We start from the raw sequence: 21,062 nt of genomic DNA on the forward strand, positions 1-21,062 counted from the left end.
TCTCCCCACTACTCTTCTCCCTCTACACCAATGACTGCATCGCCAAGAACCCCTCTGTCAGTCTGCAGATGACACCACTGTCATCGGCCTCATCCGAGATGACGATGAGTCTGCATACAGAAGGGAGGTTAACAGCTGGCTGTCTGGTGCAGTCAAAACAACCTTGAGCTGAACACGCTCAAAACAGTGGAGATGATTGTGGACTTTAGGAGGAACACCCCAACACTGACCCCCTCACCATTCTAAACAGCACTGTGGCAGCAGTGGAGTCATTCGGGTTCCTGGGCACTACCATCTCACAGGACCTGAAGTGGGAGACCCACATTGACAGGCGTATCGCTCGAAACCCATTGGCTCCATTGTGAAAAAGGCCCAGCAGAGGTTGTACTTCCTTCACCAGCTGAGGAAATTCAACCTGCCACAGGCGCTGCTGATCCAGTTCTACTCAGCAGTCACTGAGTCTGTCCTCTGCACTTCAATAACTGTCTGGTTTGGTTCAGCTACGAAATCAGACATCAGAAGACTATAAAGGACAGTTCGGACTGCTGAGAGGATTATTGGTTGCCCCCTGCCCCCCCTTCAAGAACTATTCATTTCCAGAGTGAGGAAAAAGGCTGGAAAAATCACTCTGGACCCCACTCACCCTGCCCACTACCTTTTTGAACTGTTGCTTTCTGGCCGACACTTCAGAGCTCTGAGAACCAGAACCGTCAGGAACAGTTTTTTCCCTCAGGCTATCCATCTCCTGAACAGTTAAATTGCCCCATTGAGCAATAACTATGTGCAATTCACAGTTTAGTTTTCTTATACTTATCCAACACATCCAACCTCTTCTGCCATTTCATTCCTCTGAAAAGAAAAACAAAACAAAAAAAAATACAAAAACAAAAACATTTGCACTGTACATAACAGATTGTATTAGATTTGCACTACCCATGTGTATGTGTGTATGTATGTATGTGTGTATCTGTACATATGTGTATAATTAGTTTGTATTTTTTATTATTATCTATGTCTTGCTGCTGTTTTTGTATTGTTTTTGTATGGTTGTACACTGGAAGCTCCTGTCACCAAGACAAATTCCTTGTATGTGTAAGCATACTTGGCAATAAAGCTCATTCTGATTCTGATAACCAGGATCCGAAATTATCACTCGGCAAGCGGCAAATGCGGGTAAAATTTCTATATGGCCGGTTAATTCCGCAGCGTCACAGACCACTCTGGCGGGTGTTTTTTGATTTCTATCAGTTTATGTCAGCTAGTACAATTATTTTACACGTCCCAGCTTTGTCCTCAAGAGTAGGGCTGGGGGATATACAGTTGAAGTCAGTTTACATACACCTTAGCCAAATACATTTAAACTCAGTTTTTCACAATTCCTGACATTTAATCGTAGAAAACATTCCCTGTCTTAAGTCAGTTAGAATCACTATTTTATTTTAAGAATGTGAAATGTCACAATAATAGTAGAGAGAATGATTTATTTCAGCTTTTATTTCTTTCATCACATTTCATTAGTATTTGGTAGCATTGCCTTTAAATTGTTTAACTTGGGGCAAACGTTTTGGGTAGCCTTCCACAGGCTCCACAATAGGTTGCTGGAATTTTGGCCCATACCTCCAGACAGAACTGGTGCAGCTGAGTCAGGTTTGTTGGACTCTTTGCTCACACACGCTTTTTCAGTTTTGGCCACACATTTTCTATCGGACTGAGGTCAGAGTTTAGTGATGGCCACTCCAATTCCTTGACTTTGTTGTCCTTAAGCCATTTTGCCACAACTTTGGAGGTATGCTTGTGGTCATTGTCCATTTGGAAGACCCATTTGCGAGCTTTAACTTCCTTGCTGATGTCTTGAGATTAGGGCTGAAATGATTAGTCAATGTTACCGGCAGCGTCGACAATAAAAAAAAAAAGTGTCAACAAAAATGTTCGTTGTTGAATAGTCATTTGATCTCATTTTAACATAACATGAGATAATATGAAACTCGAATGACTGCACACAAGAGCAGCAGTGCAGTTCGCGCCTGACTGAGGAGAGGAAGAATTACACAGCTCACAGTCCAGATGCACTCTAAACTTTCCAAACAGCTTCAGGTGATGTAGATCGCAAAGTATGAGGGAATTATAATGCAAAAATACAAAATAAGTAAGTACAGAAGCACTCCCGTTGTGGAATAAGTGGAGCTGGAGCTGCCGCTCCGCTTAAGCAAAACTTGCGTGTCGAGCATCTTTAAAGGAAACACACCGGCGTTACATCTTAAATGCAATTATATTTAATGCGTTATAGCTTTAATAAAGTTAAAATAATACGGAAGCAGATCATGTAAATAACTTCAAACTCCGTAACTGGCATTTCCCTGTTTGGTCAGCGCCTCTTCTATGAGTTGCGCGAATGTCCCGATCTAAGGGGAGAGATTGAAATTGCACCCGGCTGATGCACACTCTGTCGAGGGCTCATCCCTCGAGCATGCACGCTTAATGCAGCTAGATTATAACGTGATGGCTTGCGACTTATTGAATCATAATATATGTCACTATGCATTTCTTATCCTGAAGAAAATTGGCAATACGCAGCTTTACTAATAAGAGAGAGTTAGTTTTTTTGTGAGTTAAAGATAGATTGAAGTGAACAAAGGTGAGAGAGGTAGTCTTCGCTCCATTATAAACTGCAACAAAATACGTTTTTGATTTGTTTTTGTTTTGGCTTGTTTTCCAATATAAATATCTAAAACTCAACATACTTTATTCTATATACTTTACATACTACATACTTTAATCTACAGCACGAGACGCGACAAAGCACTACCAGTAGACCGATTCCCAAACAAATTAGTCTTTTGAGCCAGTTCTTTTGAACCTGCAGCACAAGACATAACAAGCGATGGTGTAATCATATTCCAAAACAAATTACTGTGAGTTGGTTATTTTTAGTGAATCAATAACTGTTGTCTGATTCCCAAAAGCACGACTCTATGAGCTGTCTCTTTTTTAGTGAATCAAAAAGACTTATGAGTCCCTTGGAGCTGACTGAATTAATTGACTAACTCAAGAACTGCTACTCTGTTGTAGTGTTGTCACGGTACCAAAATTTCAGTAGTTGGTATCGATACCAGTGAAATTTCACAGTTCTCGATACCAATTTCGGTACCACAGCATAAATATGCTAATATGACAATGTGCTATTGAACACACCTGTTTAGCCCATTCAAAAAGTTACTTTTCAATGTAAATAATACATTAAAAGAAATCCATGTTTCCTTCAAGTGTTTCTCAATCAAGGATGCATTGCTTAAGTGCTTTTATGTAGCGCCCTACTCAAATCTGTTTTATTCTTTTTTTTTTTTTTTCCTTTTCTCCCCAATTTGGAATGCCCAATTCCCAATGCCTTCCAAGTCCTCGTGGTGGTGTAGTGACTCGCCTCAATCAGGGTGGCGGAGGATGAATCTCAGTTGCCTCCACGTCTGAGACCGTCAATCCGCGCATCTTATCACGTGGGTTGAGTGCGTTACCGCGGAGACGTAGCGCGTGTGGAGGCTTCGTGCTATTCTCCGCGGCATCCACGCACAACTCACCACACGCCTCATCGAGAACCACACATTATAGTGACCACGAGGAGGTTACCCCATGTGACTCTACCCTCCCTAGCAACCGGGCCAATTTGGTTGCTTTGGAGACCTGGCTGGAGTCACTCAGCACGCCCTGGATTCGAACTCACGACTCCAGGTGTGGTAGTCAGCGTCAATACTCGCTGAGCTACCCAGGCCCCCCTAATCTGTTTTATTTTTTACCAAATCATGTTTTCCTTTTTGTTATTATTTTCCATAACTCCATGTTTTAGTTAAATTTCATTGTCAAAATTGTGTCTAATCAATTAATTATTAAATCTTTTAACAAGTGAAAATATAACTTTTTAACATGTCATTGCATTTTGTTTTTGCCAGTTTTTATTAAACAGCAGTCTTGCTTGTGATATATTGCTTCATCATTATTATTATTATCATTACAGTGAATATTAAATTTTACAATGCATTTGTAATATATTTCTATCACAATTTCAGGGCTCTAGCTTATATTTTGAAACATGCTTTTATTATGACGTGTTTTTTGCCTGAATCTTCACTTTCCGGATAAACAGTTTGCAACACTTTTAAGTCACATCTGAAATCTCATCTCTTTACACTGGCCTTGGAGTCTGACAAATGAAATGTAGGACACAGTTTTGGAGTGTTTGTATTTTGTGCTTTAGATTACTGGTGTTTGTGTATGTGGTAATTATGTTTTAAATTGTATTACTGTGAAGCACTTTGGTCAACTCTGTTGTTTTAAATGCTTTGTAAATAAAGTTGAGTTTGAATCAAAAGTACTGTGATTTAATTATATAAATATATAGTTTACATGTGCAGCGTGGTTTACAGTAGATTAGTGATCTGCTCTGTCATCTGATACATGTCGTGAATGATTCTCAATATGTATGAGCGGTCGGATTTATACATTCATTCAGAGTACACAGCTCTTCAAGACTAAGATTGCAGCCTTTAGCGGTTTAATAAATCACACTAGGACATGTCATGATTTTAATTTGATTAATTGTCCATTTCAGTGTACAAGGAGTAATAGAGCACATGCTCAAAATGAGCATTTTAAAGCAGTCGTGTGTCAGTCATATTGTGCACTGATACCAGATAGAGTCGGTGCTTGGTATTACCGGTACTGCAGAAACACTGGTATCGTTACGTATTTTTTATTTTAGTATCGACCTGGTATTGAAGTACCGGTACTTTTAACACCACTACTCTGATGTGTGCACTTAAAGCTTATGAGACTTAATTGTCGTTCATATGACATGTAAGGTAAAATACAAATTTAGTTGTTGTAATAAGTGAATAATCTGAAAAAATAATTCTAAATGGACTACCTGGCAAATAAATATTTCCTAGATAGGCTAATAAAACAATAGAATTCTTTAAAAAGGCAGTTCACTTTTAAACATGCATATAGTATTGTTTATTTGTCTCTTGTGTCTGTAAAACTCCCTTGTAAAATGCAACAAATAATAAATAAATTGGCCGGTAAGAAATCTGACTGGCTGGTCAATTTTTCACATTTTTCTTGGCTTGTGTGCTAAATTGTTAATTTAAGTCCCTGATTTTGTCACTAAAAATCATGCTAACACATAGGCCTATGTCTTCTCTCTATATTTTTGGTATGATCTGTTTTATAAACATTAAGCCAACTTCTGTCAATTGAACCTGGAACATTCCTGTAAGAAAAGCTTGTTCAATTAGGTTGGTTTCAGGTCCACCTGGGTGCATTTCTCATGGGGCGTTTAGATAGGTTTGTGTTCAAAAGGAGCTAGATGAAGCACAACAGAATGGAACAGAATGCAGAGCTCTTAAGAGACGTTTTTAAAAGTTGTACCTTTTTAACTTGACATGCAGTCTTAAAAATGCAACATTTTGTGACACAACGGCCAAAGTTGTGCATGTGGAATACGTAACTTTTCCGAAAGGCTTTTATCTACAATAAGGATTTATAAGAAAATATTTAGATAAACCAGTCAACCTCATTAAGCATTGTGCCCCATACCTATTATACATACTGCATGGTTATACTGCATGCAATCTGATGTGTGTCCTTTTTCAATAAACATGGCAATGACATAATTTCCAAAAGCCCAACCCCTGAGACTGCTGAAGTAATGTCCAAATACCTTGACTTTCCTAGTCGACTATAGTCGTTAGTTTAAGCCATTAGTCGACTAGTTGTCACACGTTTATGATATTTAATTAGTTAAATATATATATTTTGGGGGGCATCAGAAAATGGTTTGAGTTCCAGGGCTGAGAAAGAATGTTATAAGTAACATTGCTAACACTGTTCTACATTACAGAGAAATATTAAACTGTAATAATGAGCAAAATAGTGCCTGACCGATATATCGGTCGGCCAATATTATCGGCCGATATTAGCCTTTCACCGATATAATGGTATCGGCGTATATTATACCGATATGAAAACTTTTTTTCAGATCATATAATGCAGAAAACAATGCTTTAGAATTGGTGTCATTACATAGTTTGTCCAGCAGAGCGCGCTCCGACTCCATTGTTTACAGAGCTGACTCTGAGCTGACGGTGGCTCTGCAGACAGGGTGGAGTTGAGCTGTGTGTCGGTAAGTTGCTAACTAGTTTGTTAAATACATACTGGAAAGTTAATAAACAATGACCCCATCATTTTCCCTTTTCAATATTACTAATATAACGTTAACCCTGTCCCTGACAACCATGTCACTCATGTCTGTTTGCTGTTAGCCAGCTATAGTTTCTCAGTGCAGTCAGTAATGTAGCAGATTGAAAGGTAAACATCAGAGCATCTTTTTGCAGCTCAGCAAACAATGGTGCGGTGGTGGATTGTGTCTGCTGAGTGTTGATTTCATGCTACGCTGTGACCTAGTTGGTGAGACGCAATGCTGGAAAGTAAAATAAACAACGTCCGTCTTTTACTCTCCGTGACAATGAGCTTATAGCTAACTAGCTAATCACGTAGCTACTTTCATTGTTGTCAGCTGAGTGGAAGCTCAGCTTCCCCTTCAACCGAACAATTCCAGTCGTAGCATTTACAAAATGTAATATTTAAAAGTCTGGATTTCCACCATTGAAAGTTTCCCCTGTACTTGCATAGCAGAATACGGTGTAACACCGCTGCTGCTGTTTATCTCTCGCCTCGACAGTATTAATATAGTCAACATTTGACTGATACTAAACAGTAATACTGATGTTGATTTAGCTATTTATTTTATTTATTCTTTATTTTAATGCGCAGCATTTGACTGATACTGGTCAGCAATTGACTGATACTAAACAGTACTGATGTTTATTTAACTATTTGTTTTATTTTTATTTATTTATTTTAATGGTCAGCATTTGGCTGATACTAAACAGTACTGATGTTTATTTAACTATTTGTTTTATTTTTATTTATTCTTTATTTAAATGGTCAGCATTTGACTGATACTAAATAGTACTGATGTTTATTTAGCTATTTATTGTATTTTTATTTATTCTTTATTTTCTCAGTGTTCATTTCTAGAATTTGTTGACAATGTATAATAATAATGTTAAATACTCTTTGACAAAAATATTTAAGAAAGCAGTCTTCTGAGTACTTTTGCATAGTCATATCGGTGAAAATCAGTGAAAAATCCACATAGAAAAGGTCTGTTTTCATTCTAGCTCAAATTAACTATATCGGCCACCATATCGGTAATCAGTGAATTTTCCCTCTCTAAAATCAGTCTCAAAAATCCCATATCGGTCGGGCTCTACTATAAAATATCAGTTTTACAAGCGCACGCATGAAGCGAGCCGCAGCGACACGGTAATGATTCTGAATGTGTCGGAAAAACCAGCAAGGAGACTGTCTGAATATTTTGTTAATTTATAGAGAGAAATGCACATTAGGGTTGTGCCGACAGACAATGATCTCGGGAATCGATGATGGTCAGAGTGATCGCCAACAGCTGTTGCCTTTGACGATGTCAAGATGATATTTGGCTCGTTTCCCCATTAATGTATAAAATTATTATTATCAAATTAATATTACAAATAATTTGCCCGTAGACACACAGACTTGAAGAAACACTTTATTATATTATTAAGAACAGATGACAGAAAAGCCGTCTATGTGCATGACTGACACGCTGTTTGTACGGAGGCGTACAGTCTCGTGGAACGCGAATGTAAAATGTTCTCACTTTTCTTTGTTTCTGTCTTCTGATCTTTATTTTTGCAAGAACTATCATCTATGAGTGCTGCAAATGACCTCAGACATCTCAGTTCAGGAGGTGCTTTAAGTTCAGTTCGCTTTACTTCCACAGAGCAGTTCATTGTGACCACAACTCTGCAGCCTATACATCTGTGATTAAAACATAAAATAAAAACAAACACTTTCACCTCGAACCATGATTTATATTTCAGTGATTATTATCATCATAATTATTATTTTTACATTTATAATTGCTTTTATGTCTTCGTTTGTGTAAGTAATTTTCCGCCTGCATGTTTAGACAGATACTTGCCTGACGGTAAATGGAAAGGTGGGGGCCTGGGTAGCTCAGCGAGTATTGACGCTGACTACCACCCCTAGAATCGCAAGTTCGAATCCAGGGTGTGCTGAGTGAATCCAGCCAGGTCTCCTAAGCAACAAAATTGGCCCGGTTGCTAGGGAGGGTAGAGTCACATGGGGTAACCTCCTCGTGGTCGCGATTAGGGGTTCTCGCTCTCAATGGGGCACGTGGTAAGTTGTGCGTGGAGAGTAGCATGAGCCTCCACATGCGGAGTCTCCACGGTACACGCACAACGAGCCACTTGATAAGATGCGCGGATTGACTGTCTCAGAATATATATATATTATTTTTTTGATCACTTCATTATTTTAATTGCTTTTTCGTTTCGTTTGGAGTGCAATTTGAATTTAAAAATGCATTTGATTTAAGTTTTTGTTTTTTAAATAAATTAATATAATTTTCAATGCAAAATCACTAAAGCAAGAATATTCACCGATCCCTCAGCCCTGGGGTTGCCAATGTAATTGGATATTGCGATATATATACAGTAGTGGCCAAAAATATTGGCACCCTTGGTAAATATGCACAAAGGAGGCTGTGAAAAAAAGCGTTGTTTAGCCTTTTGATCTTTCATTAAAAACAAAATCACAAAATTCTAACCTTTAACTGAAAACAATTGAAACAGGGGAAATAAACATTTTTCTGGCCTTAATTATTGGCACCCTTTTATTCAATACTTTTTGCAACCTCTCTTTACCAAGATAGCAGTTCTGAGTCTTCTCTTATAATGCCAAATGAGGTTGGAGAACACCTAGCAAGGGATCTGAGACCATTCCTCCATACAGAATCTCTACAGATCCTTCAAATTCAGAGGTCCATGTTGGTGGACTCTCCTCTTCAGTTCACCCCACAAATTTTCTATGGGTTTCAGGTCTGGGTACTGGGATGGCCATGGCAGAACCTTGATTTTGTGGTCAGTGAACCATTTTTGTGTTGATTTTGATGTTTGTTTTGGATCATTGTCCTGCTGGAAGTTCCAACCAGGGCCCATTGTAAGCTTTCTGGCAGAGGCAGTCTGGTTTTGATTTTTTATCTGTTGGTATTTGATAGAGTCCATAATGCCATGTATCCAAACACGATGTCCAGGACCTCTGTCAGAAAAACAGCCCCACAACATTAAAGATCCAGCACCACATTTAACCATGGGAATTGGGTACTGCATATCTGTGTACGCCAAACCAATCTCTGGTGTTTGCTGCCAAAAAGCTCTTTTTTTGTTTCATCTGACCATAGAACCCAGGCGCATTTGAAGTTCCAGTAGTGTCTGGCAAACTGAAGATGCTTGAGTTTGTTGTTGGATGAGAGCAGAGGCTTTTTTTCTTGAAACCCTCCCAAACAACTTGTGATGTAGGTGATGTCTGAATTTTTTTTAATTTTTTTTTTACTTTCTGACCCCAAGCCCCAACTAATTTCTGCAATTCTCCAGCTGTGATCCTTAGAGAATTTTTGGCCACTCGAACCATCCTCCTCACCATGTTTGGAGACAATATAGACACATGTCCTCTTCCAGGTCGATTCTTAAGATCTCCAGTTGATTGGAACTTCTTAATTATTGCCCTGATGGTGGAAATTGATATTTTCAATGCCATGGCTATTTTCTTACAGCCACTTCCATTTTGAGAAGCTCAACAACCTTTTGCTGCACATCAGAACTATATTCTTTAGTCTAACCCACTATGATTGATGATTAAGGGAATCTGGCCTTGTGTTACCTTATATTTATACCCCTGTGAAACAGCAAGTCATGGCTGAACAATTTCATGTTCTTAGTCACTCAGGTGCACTAAAAAATGTAAAATATGAATGGGAATATACTTCAGATATATATTTACTCATAAGAATTTCTAGGGGGTGCCAATAATTGTGGCCAACGTGTTTTGGAGAAAATTTTTTAATAATGAGATATTTCCCCTCTTTCAATTGTTTTACTTCAATTAAAGGTTAGATTTTTGTGAATGTTTTTAATTAATAATCAAAAGGTTAAACAATGCAGATTTTTTTTCACAGCCTTCTTTGCTGATATTTACCAAGGGTGCCAATATTTTTGGTCACTACTGTATGTGCATGCATATATATATACATATATATATATACACACACACACACACACACACACACACACATATATACACACACACACACACACACAACTGTTAGTTCCGGTCCTCGAATCTGACTGGACGAGAGATGTTCCATGAGCACTGATGGTCTCACACCATCAGCACTCGGACGCTTCACTATGTGTATCACTCCGCTTGTGTTCCTGCTAAAAAGTGTAAGAGCAGTGCATATGTGTTTTTTTGACATTACATATGTTAGCCAGCAGGTGGTGGCAAAAGATAATTTTGTGTGTAATATGAGCCAGTTAGGTGACGTGAAGTGAATCCGCGTTAGTCAGTGTTTACATACAACAGCTCTACGTGATCGCTCTTATTATTACTACACTACTAAAGCTAGGAAATAGCTTTACACTAACAACTTCAGCATTAAGGCTCATCACAGCTGAGAGACACAACAGACTGATTAATTACACAACTCAAGGCGCTTACCTTTTACCGGACTTTCCACAGTGGAGAGGACGTGCTGTTTAAAATGGTGGAGGAGATTGCGGTTTCTATAGTGAAAGACTTTTGTGCACCGGCTACCGCAAAATAGAGAGAAATACCCCCGCTTGGACGGCTACTTTTTCACCGAGAAAGCTGACAGCATCTCTGCTTGGGAGTGGCAACAGGTGATAGCATATGCTCTCTCTTTCTCTCTCACTCACACAACCACACACCCATCCTTGTTTATCCAATGACTTGTTAGAAACAGCACAAGCCGTGATACTACTTCTGAAGTGACATTTTTGAATTACTAACGAAGGCTTGGACGCATCATTTGGTTTGAACCAGCAACGGCAGATTCTGATCTGTCACGTAATAAAGTAGTTCCATGCACAAATGCATTTTTATGACCATACTCGGTTTTTCCTAATTATTTAAAATGTACTTGTTCATTGAACTGTTGTATATAAGCAATATCACACTCGGAATCGTGCTATATGGCCCTACATCAGCACTGCTGTGATTACTTGCGGCCGAATCACAGCAGTGCTGATGTAGGGCCATATTGCACTCTTGCTCGTGTGATATATAGTTTAATATATATATATATCGTGAAGAAGGGAACAAAAATTTATTCAAACACCATGTATTTTCCCGGACAACGAAATACCCGACCGGTAGAGAACGCACAGATGAAGTAGGTTCTTTTGAGAGATGTTGCCCTTCACAACTGTTGTAAAGCCATCTTTCAAAAAGTTGAACACACATTTTAATTGCAGTTTCATTTGAATTTTTAGTTAAAATAAAAAATAAAGTTCAAAGTTTGAAATCAATGTGTCTTGCTTTAATGTGTAGGCTTAATCCTAACCCTGCTTAACGAAAATTACCCCATAGTACCACCTAGCGTCCAACCAGCGGTAATACTGGTGTCAGTCAGTTTCCTGTTTTTTTTGTTTTCTGCGACCAACAGACCAATCAAAACTTGGTTGACCAAGACTCTTCTCATCGACTAATGTCTGGTCGACTATTAGGGGGCAGCCCTAAAATGTATATTTGCAAAGAAAGCAAAATAGTTGCACACATGCAGCAGCATTTGTGTGCAAAAGTTTAGCTCAAGCAGCCAAGTGAAATACAGAATAGCCTCCCAGGAGAGTAACAGACTCTTTGTGTTTGAAGGTGCAGCCCTGTGCAGAGTCTTACCTGTGACTGAACCCTTCAGGAATTAGAGGAAATGATAAAATCACATATCACCACTAAATGCAGCTTGAGCACTAGAGCGGAAAGGTCTAGAGAATTTCACCTCAGTGCTATCACCCCATTGAAAGACATCCAACCCGGGAGAATATCAAGCCCTCTCCACAAACAAAAGCAACAGGTTGCTGATTTACGGTAGCATATGGAGCTCAGGTCTGCTGAATAGCACATCCAAGTTTATCAGGAACGGACTATACAGCAGTGGAATGTAACAGCCTTTGACGAGAGCCATAAACAGAGCTGACCACATCTGATTCGTTGCAGTCCACAGAGGCCAGTGAACTCTGACCCCACCCGCCACTGGACTCATTGTTGGAGCCTGCAGTGCTTCATTGTGTGCGAACGGCACGTGAACGACTCTCAGCAGCCAACAGCTGGTTGTGCAGCTAGTAAAAGGCTCAGTTAAAAAAAATAAAACATCTCTTGATACTTGTCAACATTTTGATCATATTTGATACATGATGTAGATGTTTATGTATTTACCCTGAAATTGCTTAAAAAGATTACTACAGGTCCACTGTTGGGGTGACAATTAGGAACGCTTTCTGGAGCCCTGTGACGAGGGCAGCCCACTAAGGTGTGGTATAGCATACTCACTCAGTGCCCAAGGAAAAGAGGCAACCCATGCATTCAAAAAATAAAATAATATATTCCAAATAAGCTCAGGCTAGGTTATGCTCAAAAGTAGGGAATGGAAACAAAAAGAATCATTTTTCAAAGGATGTTAACGGATGTGGCCAAAACCAGAAAGAACACCATGTCACCAACAGCATGGAACAAATAATCAGTCATGCCACTAACTTATGTAACTTTGACATGAGGCCTTGCTACCACTGGCATGTGCACAAACACATTTGCACACTTCCTTCCCTAATATGAGTTAAATCCCTGCTGAGCTACTGATTGATTCATTGATTGATAATGCACTGTAAGACACACTGAAGGCCTGATTGGAGAACAGTGCCTATCTGTCCCCACTACTTCACAGGTACCAACAAATGTCCACATGACTTTTCCCATGTGCACTGGAAATAAATATGCCCCAAGACGTTGTTAGTAAACAACTCCACTTGCCTGTGATGTTACCTCAAGTGTATGATGTCATGCAATTGATATTTAATATTTCCTAATAGTCAAGCAGTTACATCTTTTAAGGAATAAGTGCAATGGCTCTGGTTTCGCTTGAGTCTACCACGTTTGTTCGTTTTCAAAACAGCTATTTATGTCACATTTACATTTATTACGGAATATACAAATGCAAAAGTATAAGCCATAAGACCCTTCAATTATCAAGCCACTAATTTATGGACTGCTACCTCCACTGCTGTTACAAAAGTAACAGCAATTGCACTCTACACTGCAATACAGGATTTTACAATTATGTGCATTCCCTGCATAAAATGTCTACCTTGAATGCACTGCAAGTCGATTTTAGTAAAACGCAATAAACAAATCTACCAAATGCATAAATGCAAATGTGTAGACTGGTTGCCCTGACCTAGCTGAACCAAATTAAAAGACAATGTTTACTGATTGTACATTCAATAATCAGCCACATGTCTCAATACAAAACACAGAAGTAGGGGTCGACAGATTATCGGCCTAGCCATCTGTTCATAATTCAATATTCATAATTTTTCGAATTATCGGAATCGTTATTTTGTCGGATCTGATTGCCGATAAATTTTCAAATGAGCTCCGTTGGCTCTGATGCCACCGCCTCTCTCTGAAAGGTTACTGCTTGTAGTCTGGCTCAATGTCCCGCCCACAGTATTATCAGATTGGTTATATGTCACGTGTAAATGGCCAATCAACAATTTGCCAATAAAATGTACTCCGTATTTGTGGGGGAGAGGTGGGAAAGAGGAAAGCAGTGAAATAAAGATGAATCACTGAGAGGACAAGCTGTTTTCAAATGTAAGAATACAGATTCTGAAGTTGCAATAAACATCACAATATTCTATGCCTTCAGTCACCAATTAGCAGGGCAACCGACATAACAGCTGCCCCATTTCACCGTTTCTACACTTAAAGTTAGCAGCGTGACAAAACAACGGAGCTGTGTACACAGTAAGCGCTCCGGGGCGTAGATAGCACTGATCTTTCAGCGATATATCTTTGAATATTTTCTCTAACACCGAACACGTTTCATTAATGCCCTTTTGCGCTTCGCACACGCCGCATAGTACAGCTGCAGATGCAATTATTTCAACGACAGCAAACCGCAGCAGAGAAATACAGTGAGCAGCAATATAGATGGGCGGCAAAGATAAGGACTGATTTGACAGAGTACTCGCCTGTATGAGTTGGTGTTTTTACATGTTATAGTTGATGATGGCATTGATAGTGGTAGCTAGCTAACCAATGTTAGGAGGTTTAACAAACACAAATTTTTCATTTTACTGCAAATGTATATCGTGCATCTGCAAGAAAACAATGTCTTCACATTTCCTTTAATTGCATGACTCAAATTAGATCAAACTAACTTCTCTAGTTAAATTGGTCTCTTGTAAAAGCTGGTCACTAGAATAAGGCACAATTATCTATGATTCATCATTGAAACTGTAGCCTATACAACCTATTCAGACTAACTGATGTTGGCTGTGGATGAATGAACTGGATAAAAGCACAGTCACATTATGAAAAGTGAGTTCCAGGAATGCTCAAGCAGACTTCCTCTCATCATAAAACAAACCACTTCCTTTATTTCCAATCACTATCATCCACACAGTATCATTTCCTGTGTCCACATAATGACCATTTGAGGCCGCAGGACAAATTCTAAGTGTGTGGGTGACAGTAAGCCAAAAGCATGCAGAAAAGAAAGGAATGCATGTTGCACGAGGGACCAATAACAAACGACAAACCTTGTATCGCCATCTTCTGCACAGAGGACTTAACAAGCGCAGCTTTTCTAACCTCCACCCCTGGTGCACACACTCACAGGAAAATTGAAGGCATAATGCAAGGTATTATATGAGAAAAGACAGTTTCCAAGAGTTTGGAAAAGCAGTCACTTTAGATTGATGTGCATTATATTTTAGAACATCCATCTCAGGGCTCCAGACTAAAGAAAATGACTAAGGAGCCATTGGCTCCTAAACTGAAACATTAAGGAGCCAACTGGCTGTTTTTAGTTGCCAAATCATAGAATTGCTCGATTTAGATTGCTGTTCAAAAACAAGATAATGTTTAATAAACAGTATAAAGTATATAGTTGAGAAGATAAGTTTGCATTCCCTTTTGTCTCATAAATGTTCACATCCCTTTCATAATTTATACAAATATAAGATTTTTTTTATTTAATACTGCTCTTCACAATCAGTGTAACAGATAATAACATATAGTATGCATATAGTAGTTTGTTGTCTTCCTGAGCATCAATGAATGTTTTCACCTTGTGTAATAGTTGTGAACAAGTCCCTCAATTGTCCTAAGTGTCAAAATCTTGATATATATAGATATATATATATATAGATATATATATATATATATATATATATATATATATATATATATATATATATATATATATATATATATATATATATATATACATACACACACACATATATATACACATATACACACACACATATATATACACACACATATATATATATATATATATATATATATATATATATATATATATATATATATACACACACATATATATATATATATATATATATATATATATATATATATATATATATATATATATATATATACACATATATATATATGTATATATGTATGTGTGTGTGCGTGCGCATATATATGTGTGTGTGTGCATATATATATATATATATATATATATATATATATATATATTATATATCAGTAATATATATATTATATATCAGTATATAAATTGCTTTACAATATTGCCTTAGTCTTTTACTGTTACCAGATGGCCCAGACACAGAGACTAGAAAAGTGCAAATCCCAAATGCAGTTTATTGTGCTACTCCAATCCCAATCAATAATTACCAGGAGAAAAAAAAAGTGGTATACAATACGGGACTTTTAATTATAAAGAAGCCCGAAATACACATGGGACTCATTTTTTGAAATGTCTGCACTCCCAATTGTGTGCTCACTGACGGCTGATTCACTGAGAAAGTGAATCTGATTCAAACTGCTAACCTAAGCTCCTGAGTTCAAACCCTCAGTTCTTTTCGGGTGATTCATGAAAAAGATCCGGTTCAAAAGAATCATTTGGTCACGACTCTCTCGTGCTAGGTTTGTTGTTGCGTGCAGTGAAGTGTGCTCGTCACAAACAGAACGGGTGAAAAGTGGCACGAGACACACTGGTGCGCACTCTATAGATGTATTCAATAACTCACAAGATGATATCTGATGAAACCGCATATGAACGCACACAACCCGTCTGTCGCCAATGGCAACTAGATTTTAAATTATAGTCGCAATAAATTATTTTTGGTCGCATTGGCGACCATTTTAGTCGCAGTCTGGAGCCCTGCTTCTAGTAGGCAAGAAAAGGGGACACAATGGGCTGAGATAGGGCTGGGTGATATGGGTCAAAATCTGTATTTTTCCTACATCTGTATTTTTAGGTTGAATGGCGATACACGATATACAGTTGAAGTCAGAATTTTACATGCACCTTAGCCAAATACATTTAAACTCAGTTTTTCACAATTCCTGACATTTAATCGTAGAAAACATTCCCTGTCTTAAGTCAGTACTTTATTTTAAGAATGTGAAACGTCAGAATAATAGTAGAGAGAATTATTTATTTCAGCTTTTATATCTTTTATCACATTCCCAGTTGGTCTTCCAGGCTGATGTCTTGAGATGTTGCTTCAATATATCTAAATAATTTTCCTTCCTAATGATGCCATCTATTTTGTGAAGTGCACCAGTCCCTCCTGCACCAAAGCACCCCCACAACATGATGCTGCCACCCCCATGCTTCACAATTAGAATGGTGATCTTCAACTTGCAAGCCTCACCCTTTTTCCTCCAAACATAACAATGGTCATTATGGCCAAACAGTTAAATTTTTGTCCAGAGGACATTTCTCCAAAATGTAAGATCTTTGTCCCCATGTGCACTTGCAAACTGTAGTCTGACTTTTTTTATGGCAGTTTTGGAGCAGTGGCTTCTTCCTTGCTAAGCAGCCTTTCTGGTTATTTCGATATAGGACTCGTTTTACTGTGGATATAAATACTTGTCTAGCTGTTTCCTCCAGCATCTTCACAAGGTCGTTTGCTGCTGTTCTGAGATTGATTTGCACTTTTCGCACCAAACTACGTTCATCTCTAAGAGACAGAATGCGTCTCCTTCCTGAGCGATATGATGGCTGCGTGGTCCCATGGTGTTTATACTTGCGTACTATTGTTTTTACAGATGAACATGGTACCTTTTGGTAATTGCTCCTATGGATGAACCAGACGCGTCGCTCAGCGGGAGGTGTTAATACTTGGGACTCCCTGCTGAGTTAATGGCTTCAAAGACTGAAAAAACACATCTGTTTTGTTTGAAAAAAATAATTGTCAATGAGGCGGGGTCTTGTGTTCTCGTCAAGTGACCAATGAGCTGCTTCTTTTACAGAAGAACGGACAAGACGTCAAGCTGATGTGAATGTTTTCATCGCACTCAGATTCTGTCACCAACAGTCTGTTTTTATTGGATGCATTTCTTTATTCATTGAAAACTGCATGCGGACATGCGTTCAACGACAAGCCTCGTTTGGATAAATAAACAATCACGCACTTTCACAAGGAAAAGTTACTCCATCTTCACGATCACTTCATTTGTACTGCGGCAAAAAGACACAGGAAGAGAGAGCGAGCAAATCATTCTTCCATGTGATATAATGAAAATTTCAAATATCAATAAAAAGGTGGAAAATATTTATATAATTGAAAATAGAGACAACAAGGGATTGAAAGCAATCCAAAGCATTGCACCATGGACTGTGCAGAGGAATAATTACAGCCATGGGTGCCTCCAGGACGCGAGGTCAACATTCTTTTAGTGCACCACATCCTGGAATTGAGAATTGCGGTCATAAATGGACAGGGATGGAATTTACAGCGTGCAACACAATGTAAAAAGACAAAACATCAGTTCTGCATGTCGCATTATACCGCCATATTGAAGAATAATGAAAAACATTCAATAACATTGATAATGGCTGATAACATACACCACAACTTCATATCTAAGGATTTCAATGTGTTTGGAATCAATAACCATGAACAGATAACAGCAAGCTCTTGGTATTGACCTCGAGTCAACACACCAGGGAAAGAAATATATTCATACCACAGTGAGCAATTTCAACCCCATACACAATTATTTCACCCAGTTCACATGAACTGCACAGAAAAGAGACATAATTTACTCACCTTCATGCTTTTCCAACCCCATATGACTTATGTTTAGAATGTTAACCTCAGTCACAAAGATGCGGTGACAGTGAATGAGGCTTTCATACTGCCTAGCATCTCCTTTTGTGTTCTGCATCAGAAGGAATGTCATACACGTTTGGAAATGCATAAGGGTAAGTAGCCTAAATGATGAAAGAGTTTACATTTTTGGGTGAACTATACTTTGATGAACATCACACATGACAAAATCTGTCATCGTGTATTCTAAAGAAGTGATCTCTGCCCATAACACTTACCAATGAATTCAGCTTATCATGACAAATTACTAGAATGGGTGGGTCTCCCAGGAAAGACGACACAACAAGGCATTCTTAAGAAGATGTAGCCCGGAGTTCAGGGTAAACACTGTCGGTGATGTTGTGTGGGGTCATAAATGACGAGAATATGAAAACACACTGTAGCAAACATTCCTCAGGGCTTTACAAGCTAAGCCTTTTGCCCAGAGCAGGGGGCAAACAACACTTTCAGCCCCTGAACTTAAAACGAAAGACTCAAATGTAGTAGTTGACTGGAGGACAACGAGGTCAGACACATTTATTTATGACAGCACATAATGCACTGCAAAAAAGCATGTGGCCATAGGCCACACACATCAAGAGATATGGAGAAACGGTTAAACACAAGCTACCAGAACAAACTGTGCAGTGCACACAGGTCTCAAAAGAACCCCAAACTGGACAAATTCAAGAGGGAAAACATTAGTTAATAAGCAATGGTTTAAAAACAAAAACAACAAAAAAACACTTAAACATTACAATTACGCGGTTAAAACACTAAGAAATCAGATGCTCCGCGTCAAATCCGAGAATTCCTGCTCAGCTGTAGACAGACGGGTGATTTCTGGGAATTGCAAACCAAATATTTCCCAACTGAGTGCGGGAGTTGTGTGCGAGTGTCAAGCTGACTAACATGACTCGTGATGGACCAGCTTGATATTGTCCATTCACTCACGGCTGTCGCTGCCGGCTCAACGTCCGATTTTACTGGTTATCTATAATATTTTGAGAGTTCCGAGAAACTCAAGCAGCATCCGGAGGAATGATGCAAACACACTTGAACCTTGAACCGACAACAAAAGTTTATAGTCTCGCCTAGACAAAAGGACAGGACAGACTGTGATCCATTCATGTAACGTTGCATTTAAATAATAAACAAATCAGATTTTTTTTTAAAGCAAGTTAAAAGGGGGATACTCACATACACACACGCTAACTTAACTCGCGCGCTAGCTAAACACAATGATCTTGCAGACAGACGCACAATCCCTTTACCTTTCCCATAGGTCCGTTTATCTCCATTAAAGTTGAACGTTTCCCACAGAAACTGATGTAAACATGCACACGCTTTCTTTGAGGCAGCGATATTCAACGCTTTGAAAAAAGTTTGCAACTTTAATGTGATTTTTTTGCTTAGTGTTGCTCTGCAAAGCGGGATCACTTTGTGGCAGGAAGCGGGTGAGTGCTGTTTCGCGCATGCGCACGTGTCGCAACTAACATACTATCGATGGGAGCACTTTTTCGCAGCGCATCCAGAATCCCGGCTGTGTAGTTGCGTTCGCACACACTCAAAAACTCAAACACACACTGGCTCTTATTCGCTTCTCGTACCTGATTTCATCCGGAGGCTCCATAACCGGGGCCCAATAGACGGGATGCTTCTCTTTTCACTCGTGCATGAATCAGAGCATGTCCAGGAAAATAAACCTCGACTTTGCAAAGGCAGGTGTGTGATACGAGTCCTGGTGCACACTTTCTTCCTCTATCCGTTTGCAGAGTTTAGGCTCGCCCGAGCGTGCACTGACGCCATCTTTCCAGCGAGCCTCTGATGAGGGAGTGACACACTCTACGGCAGCTCGTGCAGTACACCAGAGCCGCCGCACCGCTGCCACCGACCGGATCACGGCCGCCCCGGTCAGTCGCAACCAGGAACTGCAGAAAAACTGATCTCACATAAGGTGAATTTGCCAGAATTGCACGTGTCAGGTCTGTAATTTTTCTTCTAGTGCACAGGGGTGAACGAATGCTTTGTGTATAAACATGGCAAATGATTATTATTATTATTATTATTATGCTGCTGTTGTCATAACATTTAATTATAATTAATAATAAACTTTAGTAGAGCACATTTAAAGAGTATATTTCAAGCAATCCTGTAGTTCAAAGTGCTTTGCATAAATTTAATTAAATCAAAAATAATATTTCATAAAAAGTTATAATAATGATGAAAGTACTGAACTGTAAAGTATTGGTAACACTTTACAATAAGGTTTATTATTTTAACAGTTAATGCATTACGTATCATGACGTAACAATGAACAATATATTTTTACAGTATTTATTAATCTTAGTTATTGGTAATTTTTGAAAATGCAACTTCATCATTTTTAGTTCATGTTAGTTCATGATGCATTAATTCATATTTACACATATTACTTATAATTGTAAAAATGTATTAGTATGTTGTAATTAACATTAACCAAGATTAATGTGTGGTGTAAAGTTATTGTTCATTGTTAGTTCATGTTAACTAATGTTGTTAACTAAATGTAACCTTATTGTTAAGTGTTACCGATAAGTTTTTTTTTTATAATCATTTGCATTATAGAGTGTATAACACAGACTATGTAATGTTCACTACAACAGAAAAGTTAGAAATGACAAAAGCTCGTACATGAACTGCTTATCTTGTTTTAATATTGTTATATTTGTCAGT

At 38.5% G+C, this 21,062-nt stretch overlaps 1 protein-coding gene across 6 annotated transcripts in view; it reads right to left on the reverse strand.

Moving 5' to 3' along the window:
• Positions 1 to 20,493, reverse strand: part of LOC127413879 (mitogen-activated protein kinase kinase kinase 4-like) — a 62,118-nt gene extending 41,625 nt beyond the window's left edge. The window contains exon 1 of one of the 6 annotated variants that reach the window (XM_051651421.1): positions 19,958 to 20,493. In XM_051651421.1, coding sequence (XP_051507381.1) covers positions 19,958 to 19,980 — 23 coding nt within the window. In that variant the 5' untranslated portion in view covers positions 19,981 to 20,493. Of the gene's footprint in view, positions 1 to 18,308; positions 18,386 to 19,621; positions 19,847 to 19,957 lie in introns of those variants that run through there. The other 5 variants (XM_051651420.1, XM_051651423.1, XM_051651422.1 and 2 more) reach the window with 5 other exon arrangements.
• Between the last annotated feature and the right edge of the window lie 569 nt (positions 20,494 to 21,062).

The sequence above is a fragment of the Myxocyprinus asiaticus genome, chromosome 23 (genome assembly GCF_019703515.2).
Source record: "Myxocyprinus asiaticus isolate MX2 ecotype Aquarium Trade chromosome 23, UBuf_Myxa_2, whole genome shotgun sequence".
In the NCBI taxonomy this organism is placed as follows: Eukaryota; Metazoa; Chordata; class Actinopteri; order Cypriniformes; family Catostomidae; genus Myxocyprinus; species Myxocyprinus asiaticus.